The sequence below is a fragment of the Panulirus ornatus genome, chromosome 15 (assembly GCF_036320965.1).
Source record: "Panulirus ornatus isolate Po-2019 chromosome 15, ASM3632096v1, whole genome shotgun sequence".
Classification (NCBI taxonomy): domain Eukaryota; kingdom Metazoa; phylum Arthropoda; class Malacostraca; order Decapoda; family Palinuridae; genus Panulirus; species Panulirus ornatus.
This window is the reverse complement of record NC_092238.1, coordinates 2,533,739-2,548,073: the sequence shown is the minus strand read 5'-3', so window position 1 is coordinate 2,548,073 and position 14,335 is coordinate 2,533,739. Positions and strand designations below refer to the sequence as shown.

Sequence of the window (14,335 nt, the reverse complement as noted above, 5' to 3'; positions counted from 1 at the left end):
GCACATCCATCCTCCTGCGCACAACTCTATCCATAGCCCACACCTCGCAACCATACAACATTGTTGGAACCACTATTCCTTCAAACATACCCATTTTTGCTTTCCAAGATAATGTTCTTGTCTTCCACACATTCTTCAAGGCTCCCAGGATTTTCGCCCCCTACCCCACCCTATGATCCACTTCCGCTTCCATGGTTCCATCCGCTGCTAGATCCACTCCCAGATATCTAAAACACTTTACTTCCTCCAGTTTTTCTCCATTCAAACTTACCTCCCTATTGACTTGACCCTCAACCCTACTGTACCTAATAACCTTGCTCTTATTCACATTTACTCTTAACTTTCTTCTTTCACACACTTTACCAAACTCAGTCACCAGCTTCTGCAGTTTCTCACATGAATCAACCACCAGCGCTGTATCATCAGCGAACAACAACTGACTGACTTCCCAAGCTCTCTCATCCCCAACAGACTTCATACTTGCCCCTCTTTCCAAAACTCTTGCATTCACCTCCCTAAAAACCCCATCCATAAACAAATTAAACAACCATGGAGACATCACACACCCCTGCCGCAAACCTACATTCACTGAGAACCAATCACTTTCCTCTCTTCCTACACGTACACATGCCTTACATCCTCGATAAAAACTTTTCACTGCTTCTAACAACTTGCCTCCCACACCATATATTCTTAATACCTTCCACAGAGCATCTCTATCAACTCTATCATATGCCTTCTCCAGATCCATAAATGCTACATACAAATCCATTTGCTTTTCTAAGTATTTCTCACATACATTCTTCAAAGCAAACACCTGATCCACACATCCTCTACCACTTCTGAAACCACACCGCTCTTCCCCAATCTGATGCTCTGTACATGCCTTCACCCTCTCAATCAATACCCTCCCATATAATATACTCAACAAACTTATACCTCTGAAATTTGAGCACTCACTCTTATCCCCTTTGCCTTTGTACAATGGCACTATGCACGCATTCCGCCAATCCTCGGGCACTTCACCATGAGTCATACATACATACATACATACATATATATATATATATATATATATATATATATATATATATATATATATATATATATATATTATCCCTAGGGATAGGGGAGAAAGAATACTTCCCACGTATTCCCTGCGTGTCGTAGAAGGCGACTAAAAGGGGAGGGAGCAGGGGGCTGGAAATCCTCCCCTCTTTTTTTTTTTTTTTTCCAAAAGAAGGAACAGTGAAAGGGGCCAGGTGAGGATATTCGCTCAGAGGCCCAGTCCTCTGTTCTTAACGCTACCTCGCTAACGCGGGAAATGGTGAATAGTATGAAAAAAAAAAAAAAAAAATATATATATATATATATATATATATATATATATATATATATATATATATATCATACTTAGTCGCCGTCTCCTTCGTGTTTCATTTTCCCCGTGGACTCATAGGAATATATATATATATATGTAAATGTGAATAAGAGCAAGGTTATTAGGTACAGTAGGGTTGAGGGTCAAGTCAATTGGGAGGTGAGTTTGAATGGTGAAAAACTGGAGGAAGTGAAGTGTTTTAGATATCTGGGAGTGGATCTGTCAGCGGATGGAACCATGGAAGCGGAAGTGGATCATAGGGTGGGGGAGGGGGCGAAAATTTTGGGAGCCTTGAAAAATGTGTGGAAGTCGAGAACATTATCTCGGAAAGCAAAAATGGGTATGTTTGAAGGAATAGTGGTTCCAGCAATGTTGTATGGTTGCGAGGCGTGGGCTATGGATAGAGTTGTGCGCAGGAGGATGGATGTGCTGGAAATGAGATGTTTGAGGACAATGTGTGGTGTGAGGTGGTTTGATCGAGTAAGTAACGTAAGGGTAAGAGAGATGTGTGGAAATAAAAAGAGCGTGGTTGAGAGAGCAGAAGAGGGTGTTTTGAAATGGTTTGGGCACATGGAGAGAATGAGTGAGGAAAGATTGACCAAGAGGATATATGTGTCGGAGGTGGAGGGAACGAGGAGAAGAGGGAGACCAAATTGGAGGTGGAAAGATGGAGTGAAAAGGATTTTGTGTGATCGGGGCCTGAACATGCAGGAGGGTGAAAGGAGGGCAAGGAATAGAGTGAATTGGAGCGATGTGGTATACAGGGGTTGACGTGCTGTCAGTGGATTGAATCAAGGCATGTGAAGCGTCTGGGGTAAACCATGGAAAGCTGTGTAGGTATGTATATTTGCGTGTGTGGACGTATGTATATACATGTGTATGGGGGGGGGGGGGGTTGGGCCATTTCTTTCGTCTGTTTCCTTGCGCTACCTCGCAAACGCGGGAGACAGCGACAAAGTATAATAAAATAAAATAATATATATATATATATATATATATATATATATATATATATATATATATATATATATAGTTAACCTCTATAATGACATGAATAAATAAATATCGTCAAAACACCAAGAACACGTGAAGTACAGGACTTACCGTGAGATACGGTTGTTGGAGGACTCCGGTCACCGTCTCCGGATCCATCGCCTGAGCCCTGTTCAGTGCTGTAATCCTCATAATAGTCATTATAATACTCGTCGTCGTCAGTGGGGCTATTGCTACGGCTCCTAGACTCCACGCTGACCCCTGACCCGGAGCCTTCGGAGTGGGCATAGTTGTGACGTCTGCGCGCATCAGCCTTGGGGAGCCATGTCAGCTCCGTCAGCACAAGCTGCCAGAGAATGAAACTTTAGCTTGATATGGCTGGGTAGATGGGCACACTGTAATTCTCATAAAGCAAAGTAAGAGTTAAAACCCAGCGGTGTGAAGATGGTCGGCAAGGCCTTTGCCTCGGGAACATATCAGCTACTGCACCAGTTATAAACTACTAAATATCACAACCAACTTAAGCTTAATCAGATATATCACTAGTGTATATTAGCAACTTGCACTCTATCATATATCTAGTAAAATCTTTCTATCATTATATCATCACTAACTTGGACTTTACCACATGCCTAATAAGGTCTATCTAACATAATCAGTTAACATAATAATCATTTTCCTTATAATCTAATTTTACATGTGTAAGTGGTGTATGTGGGAGGTTCAACCTGCTAAATAAAAAACTCGGCAACGATCAGGCTTACTATTGGACGAAATGATAATATATCACCCAAGATTTATTACTTTCCTTTTTCTTACAGTTTTCCTGGCCTATTTCAAATCACCACATGTCTATGAATCATCAAAATATCCCAAACTTTTCCACTAGAAACCTATTTCCCCATTCCAAAATCAAGAAAAGTTGTTTTAATTAAAAATAATGACTATACTGCCAATATTAATCATTGAATGATCTTCTTGTCTTTTCTATTCAAAACATTCTAAAGACGATAGACCATAATAAAGTCAGCAGGTTGTGTCCATGTGATGTGGACAAGGTGCATTATTTAGAACAGAGTAATTGTACTCGTGTCACTCACCCTTCGAACACTGCGAAGTTTGTCAGCCAGTGTATAGACGGTGGTGTCTGGCCGGTCGATGCGTACCTCCGGGTTGTACTTCTGGGCACTCACGCCCACACCAGCAGTCGTTTTGGTGTATCTGCAAAAGAAAGAAGTTTAAACTAGGTGTTCTGTACATGCAATCACTCGAGAAATACCAAAGAATTTCTAAATCGTAATCAATTTACTGCTTTGTCTTTAATGTACTGAATAGATTTTTGGTTCACGCGTCTACTTTTTATTTTTTTTATCTATTACAATATTTTCCCCTAATTATCTAGACCTATACACAAAGCACATTCTTTGTTATGTACAGGCAAAAAAAAAAAAAAGTTTCAGTTTCTGACCTCTAGAGGCCACAAAAAATGGGAAGGAAATGTCATCTCAACTTAAAAATCTGCCCCAACATCGACGGTGTTCATAGTGAAAACGTTTCCTGAGTTGGTAAAAACACAGCAGGAAGAAAGGCGCTACAATGAAAACTCAGACATTACAATGTCCAAGCCGACGATCCGATGGTGCTGCTTTAACACACACACAGGCAAGGGATCTGACATCGAAAACAAGGAACACCCCACTGCACAAATAAAAATGGGATTACTGTCTTCCATGAAATACGACAAACTTAGTCAGAAAGTGTAAAATGTGCATCACATCACTGGAATATTCATGCTTTTCAAACCAGCCATGTCTGTCCAACGCACCACTAGAAGAATATGATCTGAGTGCAAAAGAAAAATGCCAGCTTCATTTTCACACCAAAAAAGAGGTGTTGGTGCCATATAGTATACAGAGAAATCTTTAGTATCCTAGAAAAGTGACTTAGCTCAGCTCTAAGTGTTAACCCGGTCATCCAGCTCAAATGGGTTGTTCTTAGCTTACCTTTGTGGACGGGCAACAGCCAGTAACAGCAAAATACTGATGCTTAGAAAATCTTTGCAACATACAGAAAATTACCTTTATACTAACAAAAATCTTATTAATTTAACTTGTTCAGTGAGAAAAATCTGAAATTAGGATTCTGAGCTGTGTCATAATTATTTAAAGGGTTCACACCTCATGCGCAATATTACTCTCATGAAATGTGTTGAGAGGGCACACCGTACCCAAAACTGAGATTACAGCGTAAAGTTCCTTAACAGAAATCAGTACTATGTGTCTACAGCTGCGGGTTAAGCATTAACAGGGGGCTGCAGGAACTGGCTTGAAAATTTTGAGAGCGAGCTGCTAATTCCTGGGATGGGGCTACGCTTGTGAGTTGCTAAGCTGCTGGGGAACAGCTTAACTGACGTTCACCGAGAACGCCATGTTCCTCGCCTGTTCACGTCTAGCAGTGTTCTACTCCCTTGTTAATATCTATAACAAATGGAACACGCTAGAAAGGATACTACGCTAATATTCTCGAATAATAATAAGCAGATAGTCTTAAACCATCATGGAATTTTGAGAAATATGATTTCTCTCACCGTAACTGTGTCCAAGGCTAGTTTGTCCATATCTCCGTCTGGGTGCCTGTCTGTCTGTCTGCTATCGGTGCCCGTCCAATGGTCATGCATTACCTTACCTCTCTCAGCGATGTGGTGCCTGACATCATTATCAGACGTGCCAAGAACACATGGTGGATGCTTCCTCATCAAAGTCGTCAGGAAAAATATTACCAGAATCACCATAGCTTTATTTTTTACCCAAGTCACAAAGAAGAACTTCACTGTTTGAGGAAAAAAAACTTCGTTCGTAAGGAGGCCGCCAAGGGGTGCCTGGCAAGCAAGCAGAGGGCCGCGTCCCACTCAACAGATGGGATGCAAGCAGTTCAACAGCTCGACCACCAGTGACCTTCAGTAGGATAACGCGACGCACGTGAGGAATAAGTGCGATGGGCCAGCTGGTACGTGCTGGGTACACACGGATAAATATAATATAAAAAACGGGCAAATAAATCACTCCGGACGACATTCCTCCTGGTCATGATACCAGGAAAGAGAGAGATGATCGTACGGTTATATGGGACTTAGGCCTCTTGACTGCCTGGGTTATCAAGGCCAACATAAAACATTATCCTCAGGTCGAAAATCCTGAACACCTAATTCAGGTTTTTAAGATAATTCTATGACTAAACTTTCCAAATGCATAATATGGCCCCTGGAAAGCGAACTGAAGTGTGTGTGTGTGTGTGTGTGTGTGTGTGTGTGTGTGTGTGTGTCAGTCAGTACTCATCCCACAAAAACATGAAAAGTCAACTGAAGGCTCATCCCAGCCCGTCCACCGCCCTGAACACTACTCACCTTAAAGAGCCGCCTCACAGTTCCAAGAAGACTTTCCTCACTTGAGAAAACCCTGGAAAACCAATCGGATTCCAGCGAAAACTCATTGTCGCTTTCCAGAGGTAATCTCTCCGAAGAAGTGGAGAACGGGCTACCAGAGATGCGTCCCAGATAGCTCTCACCCACGTCTTCTCTCCTCTGGCTTCCACTCCATAAAACCAATTCTTTTTTCCTTTCGGTTGTTTATATATTTTGGTTTATATGTGAACAACTGCAGGTTCACCTTGCTCATAATTGAGTCACACAGTCTGTCCATAAACTATGTTTTCATAGAAGGAATCAACTTGCTATTTTCTGATTTTCTACCTAATTTTGTTGCAGTGGCGGCGGAGGCTTAGCTAAGCAGCCAGCACCCGGCCTGGCCGGCCCATAATTAGTTTCCCATCTGCTGTGCTCGTATTGCGTCACTTGTCCCGTGTGTCGGGTGATGTTTACAATCTTAGCCTCACCCTCACTATGGTTCTATCACAGCTCGTGTCATGTTATCGTGTGGCGACCATTCGGTCTGAGATCTTTCCAACGAATAACTATTTGTTTAAGCAACTGTAATTCTTGCTTCAGGAGGGGACTGTCTTCTGAGACGACCGATGTTACTCACGGTGAGTCTATACAAATGCACACAGACACACAAGCGCGGTTCTGCTGCTGGGCGTAATGCGAGGGAAAGGTCAAGAGTACAGACCAATAGGGCAACACATATACCTGTTAATGCGAACTGCTGGGCGAATTTCAGGGGAGAACTGCACACTATGACTGCGTTTCTCTGCGTCACATACAAACACACACACATAAGACAGGGGTAAATAACACCTTATCACCTTTCTGCTGTCGCCTCTCATAAGGTCTCTACGCTAACCATTCCAAACCATCCCTAAACCTCGCTAACGTCAACAACTGCCTGCCGCTAACGGCCACCAATTCCCACTAACGGCCAGCAACTGTCAGTAGCTGCCACCAAGGGCAAGCAGCCGTCATTACCAGCGGCCATATGCACCGAATTATAATCCGGTAACACATGCAGCTGAAACCAACACCATAAAGCGACTGGATCTATCCTCATATCGACATATCACCTCCAACGCGAAATCTCCTGGGGATCACTTCCCCGACCAACACATACACACACACACACACACACACACACATATTGCATTACAGCAACACTTCCGGTAATGTTCATAACATGATCAATCTTCTTCACGATTACTTCCCACGTCTGTGTTGACGTAGTTTGTCGTGGAGGCCACCTCCAGTCCAGCAACACCTCAAGCCCTGCTCACACGTCTTCCGGTCATTAATCTTGTTTACGAAAGGAGATCAATCGTTGGACGTGGAATGGTCAAATGTAATCCTCTTAATTAAGCTCGACCCAATCCACACAGTAACGAAGTTAGGGGAGGTAATACCCCTGGTTTCAACTAAATTAGACTTCTTTATTCCAGACATTTGCATAAAGTAATTACCATAAGACTTCTCAGAAAAAAGGGGGGAAAAATACATAAAATGTTTGGATTGCATCTTCCCGACATCCTGGACCTTTCAAGTTAGCTATACAAGGTTGACACCACTAGCTACAAACACTGTAATAATCAAAGCCACACCAATAACCTTACTTTGCCGCATCCAGAGTATGTACAGGCAGCGATCAATGTGAGCACTCGCTGTGGGAAGTATGTAGTGAAGTAGAGAAAGTGCTCGTCCATCACACATGGAATGCATGTGAAATATGGCCAGCCATGACCGTAGACTTGCCTGGAGTAAAGTTCGTTTCGCACGGCAGTAAAAAAATATTTTATTTTTTATTTTTTTGAGGGGGGAGGGGTACTGGGGAATGGCCACTATGGAGCTTGAGCTTCAGCTGTGATCATTATAACCATCAAGGAGATGAGCTCAGTATATGGCCTCGGGTACCACAAGCTGAGACCAGAGATGCGAATGCATCACGACACCAGCAATCCATTTTCTTCCTTATCCTTCACGGGGGAAAAAATCATATGTAATATTTACTCTAGAATGATTTATATCATTTAATTCTTTAACCACAGCGACGATTAACCGTTGACCACTGCGGTAATTAACCCCTGACCACAGCAGTAATTAACCCTCAACCACGGCGGTAATTAACCCTTGACCACGGCGGTAATTAACCCCCAGAGTTCCACGGTGAAACCCTGGGCCATAGGGTCAGACCTGTAGCGTGACACTAAAGGGTTTAGGTCAAAGGTCAGGCCAACCTATCCAAGGGTGCGGCAGGGGTCGTGTTCAAAGAATGTACCGTCGTGCTCAAGGGTCGTAAGGTCGTGCTCAAGGGTCGTACTGTTGTGGTTTAGGTTTCAAACAAATGATGACAAGTAAAGAAAACGGACATGGGAGTAAAAAGGGAAAGAAAAGAAACCCACATAAATTTGATGTTTATAACAGAGGTTGTCCGCTGGGGGGGAGGGGGAGCCACGTGCGCTGGGTAACACATAAATACACATGTATGTAGACATGATGAGTATAATACTCTGACATTCATCATGCTCAAGGAGATTATAAAGTTTACACTATCAGCAAGGGATCAGTCGTGTGTGTGTGTGTGTGTGTGTGTGTGTGTGTGTGTGTGTGTGTGTGTGTGTGTGCTGACATCATCAGTGAGGCTCTGGCCTCTCCTGTCCACACACACACACACACACACACACAACGTTCTCTCATATCCATCTCTTTGCCTGGATATAAAAAAAATCCATATATATATATATATATATATATATATATATATATATATATATATATATATATATATATATATATTTTTTTTTTTTATACTATTCGCCATTTCCCGCGTTTGCGAGGTAGCGCTAAGAACAGAGGACTGGGCCTTAGAGGGAAAAATCCTCACCTGGCCCCCTTCTCTGTTCCTTCTTTTGGAAAATCAAATAAAAAACGAGAGGGGAGGATTTCCAGCCACCCGCTCCCTCCCCTTTTAGTCGTCTTCTACGACACGCAGGGAATACGTGGGAAGTATTCTTTCTCCCCTATCCAAAAGAAGGAACAGAGAATTGGGCCAGGTGAGGGTATTCCCTCAAGGCCCAGTCCTCTGTTCTTAACGCTACCTCGCTAATGCGGGAAATGGCGAATAGTTTGAAAGAAAAAAAGATAATATATATATATATATATATATATATATATATATATATATATATATATATATATATATATATATATATATATATGAAGATTGCAATCCTGTGAGGACGACAGAGCGCCACCTGTGGACGATCCAACCAACCAATAACCAGAACGGTACAACCCTGCGCAGCCAATGATAACCTCGTTACCAGGACGATTTCTCTTCACCCGCTGGACAATCTTCTCACTTGTCAACAGGGTTCACCGTGGTACTCCAACCCTTTGTAAACAAGACCTTAACCCTCTCTGTAACACCAGGGAGATGCACCTCAGTGGGTCAGGACATACGAGCTGTGTCATGAGTGTTGTAACCTTAACTTGGCCTCAGTTACCGGGACGCACTGGACACAATAAGGGTAACTTGCACCTCGCGCAAGTTACGGGAACTCATCAGACACGCGTGAGTGATGTAACTTAGCCCTCGCGTAAGTTACGGGAACGCATGTGGCACGCGTGAGTACTACGACGTAACCCTCGCCCCAAGTGTCAGTACCCCACAGTAACTCGCCACATCAGTGACTGGTTTATTTGTTCACTTTTTCTTCCATCCAGCACTTGAGCCGGGGGAGAGGTGGCGAGGAGGTGCCTCCCGATCCCATCTCTATCTATGTATATTCTTTTTTTGTCTTCCAGATAACGTCATAATGGAGCATCAGGTCTCCTGTTATCTGACCTTCCCACGGACACAGTGAACGCTTTCCTAACCCCAGCAGCGAGGTATGTGTTGAGACTGGTAGGACCCCCTCCACTGATCTCAGTCAGTCCTACGAGAACAGCGCCTCAATCCCCAGGAGAGGATCACCCGACCTCACCAGCGTACCAAGCCACAGGAGATCAGCCCAGTCTGGACCACTGGTATAACCACCTCACCTAACCATGATGGTCGTTACGGGCAGCAGAGGCTGTCGGGCACCAGTCATTCTCCCAGTTCCAACTGGTCTTTCTAGTCCCCACTGGCGAAACTGCAGAGAATAAAGTCTGTACGAACCTCAGCTCGATACAAATCTTAGTCCTTCAGCTTGAGGACACACACACACACACACACACACACACACACACACACACACACACACAAACACCTGAACTCTCCAGAACCTGGAGTAAGAGATAGGAAATTGTCCCCCGGAAACACCTCCAGGTACCGGGGCTGATAACCAGGACTCAAATCACCCCAGAAAAATGTGGTCATCAGGAACGTGTCGTACGGCGTCACTGGGCTGTAACTCATCCACAGATGGCTGGGTTATGTGGGGAACTTAAAGAGCCAAGGTGCTACGTTTTCAGAAGCCGTTCACTCCCGGCCACAACTGCCTCACGACAGCGCAACCGAGATGAAGATAGCAGAGGGGAGGTGTTTTATCTCCCGCACTCCTCAGCTCGGCCTCCCCTCCACCTTCTCCCTGCCCAACAACAATACTAGCCCGTTCACCCGCAGCTAATGACCTCAAACTCCAACTTCCCCGCGAGTCCACCATCAGTTCCCGGTTGTGTTTGTGGTTCCGTGCTCCCTGCCGTAACAATGACCTCAGGTAATAGTTCATTAATCACTTCTGAACAAAAGGTCGGGTCAGTTGGTTTGGGGAGAGGAGAGAAAAATAGCAAGAAACGCCTTTGTTGGTAAAAGATGAGGTTTAAACTCTGGCGGGGGTACGTACATGTCGGACGCCGGAGACGAAGTGTGGATGATCGTGACCCGATGAAGCCTCAGGTCCGGGGATAGTGTCGCCAGGGACGCTGTCCTCCTCCCTCACACACGGACGTCTTCATCTCTCACTGGAGAATTAACGCGGGACTCTGACGTAACAAGACAGTGCCCAGGGTGTGTTATGGTCATCTTCTGTTGCTCCTTAAACAGCCACCACACACTGTGGTGGGTGTGGGGAACCCAGTATTATGGATAACTACAGTCGACACAACAACAGCTGCTCCTCTCTCTCTCTGATGCAACATTTGAAGCCATCGTCAAGGTGTTACTACTGTATGTATCAACGATTAGTTCATCTGTCACCAGACCGCCATGATGTGGACTCCAACGAAAAATATAACTGACTACGAACACATGGAGGGACTGGGTAGGAGGTGGGCGGAGGGAACACGGAGGGAAGAAGGGTGGGGGGAGAGAGAGAGAGAGAGGGAGACGCTATCCGACCAGCGGGTGTATGGTCCTGGGGTATCACAAGGCATACTCTGCCCCCTAACACTCTCCTGTGCCCAACACTTCATCTCCTTGATGCCGCGGACACCATGTGTGAGGTAGGCAAGGACATGTCCTGTGGCCCTCTCTATATTCATACAACCAGGGTTTACTTTCCCCGTCACGTGATACCTTCTCCACTGTCCGGGCGGAACCTGGTGCCCTTCCTACAACACTTGCCTACCTCACACATGGCATCCTCCCTCCTCCTTCCTCACGACCCTCCTTTCCCCCTACCTCACGACCCGGTAGGGCCCCTCCTCTATCTACCACCTCACCTGTCACCTCCCCTCTACCTGCCCCATAACCTGGCGCCCTCACACTACCTGTGTCTCCCGCAGACTACCCCTGTCCCCCTGCCCCACCGTACACTTCCTGCAGGTGTCGCAGCGCCTCCGACCCATAAGGCCCACTTCACAGAACACGTCACTTCCGCCACCGTGATGAGGCTTCATTAACTTGGGCCAGACAGTCTGGCTAGTTTTTGTCAGCGTCTCTTACGTTAATGACACGACGAAAGATGGCCTAATTAACATACGTGATAAACATACCACCTCCCAACACCCGTCAAGAGGTAAACATCACCGGTACTGAACAGGCGCTTGTCTTAATACCCGGCAAGAGTGGCAGTGACGTATGGGTGTCATATCATCAGGTCAGGCCAGACGGCCGGGTGAGCCACCTCAGGTCACCGGGTCACAGTCAAGAGTTCCTCGGGTCACCAGGTCAGGGCCAGACGGCCTAATGAGCCAGCCTTGGGTCTCTAGGTCAGGGCCAGACGGCTTAGCGAGCCAGGCACGGGCCACCAGACCACATGATTCACATCCGGGTCACCAAGTGCTTGGTGCTGCCTGAGTCTCGATCTCATAGTCCCCCCTCCATCTCCCAACCCCCACCCAAGAGGATCGACTTACACAGTATTAAATTTCTCGCCAAGTGAGTTTTCGATAAAAGTTGCTGACGGTCGGTGGGTACGTCTAGCTCAGGTGTGGACGTAAAGAAATGATACTACCATACGCCGGCGTATACATACACATCCATACATGCATGTAGAGAGGCAGGGACCCCACGGGCGAAGGGCTCCCTCCCTGTACACAGGACAAATACGTCATCACAGAGAACAACCAAGGGTCCATGTTCCTCTCATGAAGATCGTGTTAACTTCCACTTAAGACGGGATCGAAGCCTTTAACAAGATGTCCAGTGGTACAGTGATGACCCGAGTGGAGTCACTATACAGAGAGGCGATCCACTGCTATGTGTGTCGCGGCTATCACTGTTGCTCCTTCCTGGAACACGCGTCCTTACGGTACGGAACACGAAACTTGCAACTTGATGGTAAAGAACACATAGCAAGCATCTGGAGGGTACGTAACATTGTAGCAAGCGTCTGGATGGTACGGAACAGTAAGCTTGCGACTTAATGATAAGGAACACATTACAAGGGTCTTGCCACTTGATGATAACGGACCTGTAACAAGAGTATTCATAGTAATAAGCATCTTAATGGCATAGAATATCCAGCTTGCGATTTGTTGATGGGAGGGAACAGCAATCGTCTGGGCGCGTCACCATAACCACAGTCTATTTTCCCATCAGTTCCCTAATGACTATATCAAAATGGGGTAAAGGGTTACTTTATAGAGGAGCAAGGACTATATTAAAGAAGAAAAACACCTTCCCGACTACGAGGAAGAAAAGGGTGCATCAAAAACCAGCAGAGAAACAATAGGACTACATGAGCGGAGTACAAGAGCAAACACTGCGTCAAAGAAGGTCGGGGTCAAGGCGGATGCCGTCAGGTAAACATTACTGTGCGGGACAACGGGATGGACACTGTGGTAATATGAGACACCACCAGAAGCTACATAGAGAACCACTACCACAGCCTCAACTTAGAAAAGCAGATGGTAATCTGACAAGCCATCAAACCCCGCCTGAATCTCGCACGGGCCCGCCACGGTTCGAATCCTGGAGAGGACAGTCTGTTCACAGCCTACACTCGGGGCTCGTCAATACAGGGAAACCTGACGTAAGGAGCCGCTAAATGTCTGTATCATCTCGGCTACCATACAAAAGCTAGGCTGAAGCTGAGGGCATACATGGCAACTACTTATGGAAGAGACCATGTCGTGCCTCCTACGACTAGAACTGGAAGAAAAATTCATCTATAACAAGAACACGGAAGTAGACATCCACAGTAGACATCACGAGGCGGCGCCGTGGAATATAGAGGCGAGACCCAGAGATACTAACAAGAGCAGATGTTCTCTGTTATCACTAGTGAGGTCAAGATGGTCTTCAAGGGCAGCAGAGGCACAGGTGCATCGCCCGACATCAGATAAGGAGGGCAGCAACCAGCGTCTGCGTCACCTGGTGGGGGGGAAGGTGAGGATCCTACGCATAGGAGGGGGACGGGCCACGTCGGCCGAGGGTGACTTACGTGGCGATGCGGGCGCCGTTCCAGCATCGGGTGTCCCTGGAGGCCAGGTTTTTGCAGTGTCGCTCGGGGAGTCCCGCCCACCACTCGCGGGCCGCCTCCACAGCTTGGATGGCCGCGCCCGAGCTCTCCAGTACACGACCGCTCGGCCGCTCCTCACCATTCTGCACGGGGTCCACTGGAAGGTAAGACAACCACGTTAGGTAAGGAGTTAACACCATGTAGAGAACACATTAAGGTAAGGGAGGTAACTGTGTAAGGTAAGATGAGGGCGCCGGCCACGGAGTCCATCATTTCCCTGCTCCTGCTTGGAGTGCAGCCTTGAAACTGTGGGATCCCCACAGCAGTGGTCCAGGGGTTGTATAATAATAATAATGATAATTAATAATAATAATAATAATAATAATAATAATAATAATAATAATAATAATAATAATAATAACAATATATGAATACATGTGCCGTAATCCTGTAAACAAATGTACAACTACGATTAATGACTGAACCTTAGGAGTAATAATGCTGATCCCAACTGAGGGAAGTTCATGGGACGAGTATCCCAGATATACAGCCTCAAACAACAAGGTGTTATCTGATAATGGGAGGGAGTGGGGGAGTGAGCGAGGGAGGGCCCAGCGCTCGCCTCAGGATCTCACAACAAAAACACCAACTGTGCCAAAACAAGATTTTTCAGAAGGATCAAAATACGTGTTG

At 45.8% G+C, this 14,335-nt stretch overlaps 1 protein-coding gene across 2 annotated transcripts in view; it reads right to left on the bottom strand.

Moving 5' to 3' along the window:
- The window catches only part of dally (division abnormally delayed protein), a 396,480-nt gene that overhangs the window by 18,357 nt on the left and 363,788 nt on the right, over nucleotides 1–14,335 (bottom strand). For both annotated transcript variants that reach the window (XM_071670341.1, XM_071670342.1), the window contains 3 exons: nucleotides 13,625–13,799; nucleotides 3,475–3,595; nucleotides 2,486–2,720 (listed from right to left, as the gene is read on the bottom strand). In XM_071670341.1, the coding sequence (XP_071526442.1) occupies nucleotides 2,486–2,720; nucleotides 3,475–3,595; nucleotides 13,625–13,799 (531 nt within the window). The remainder of the gene's footprint in view (nucleotides 1–2,485; nucleotides 2,721–3,474; nucleotides 3,596–13,624; nucleotides 13,800–14,335) is intronic.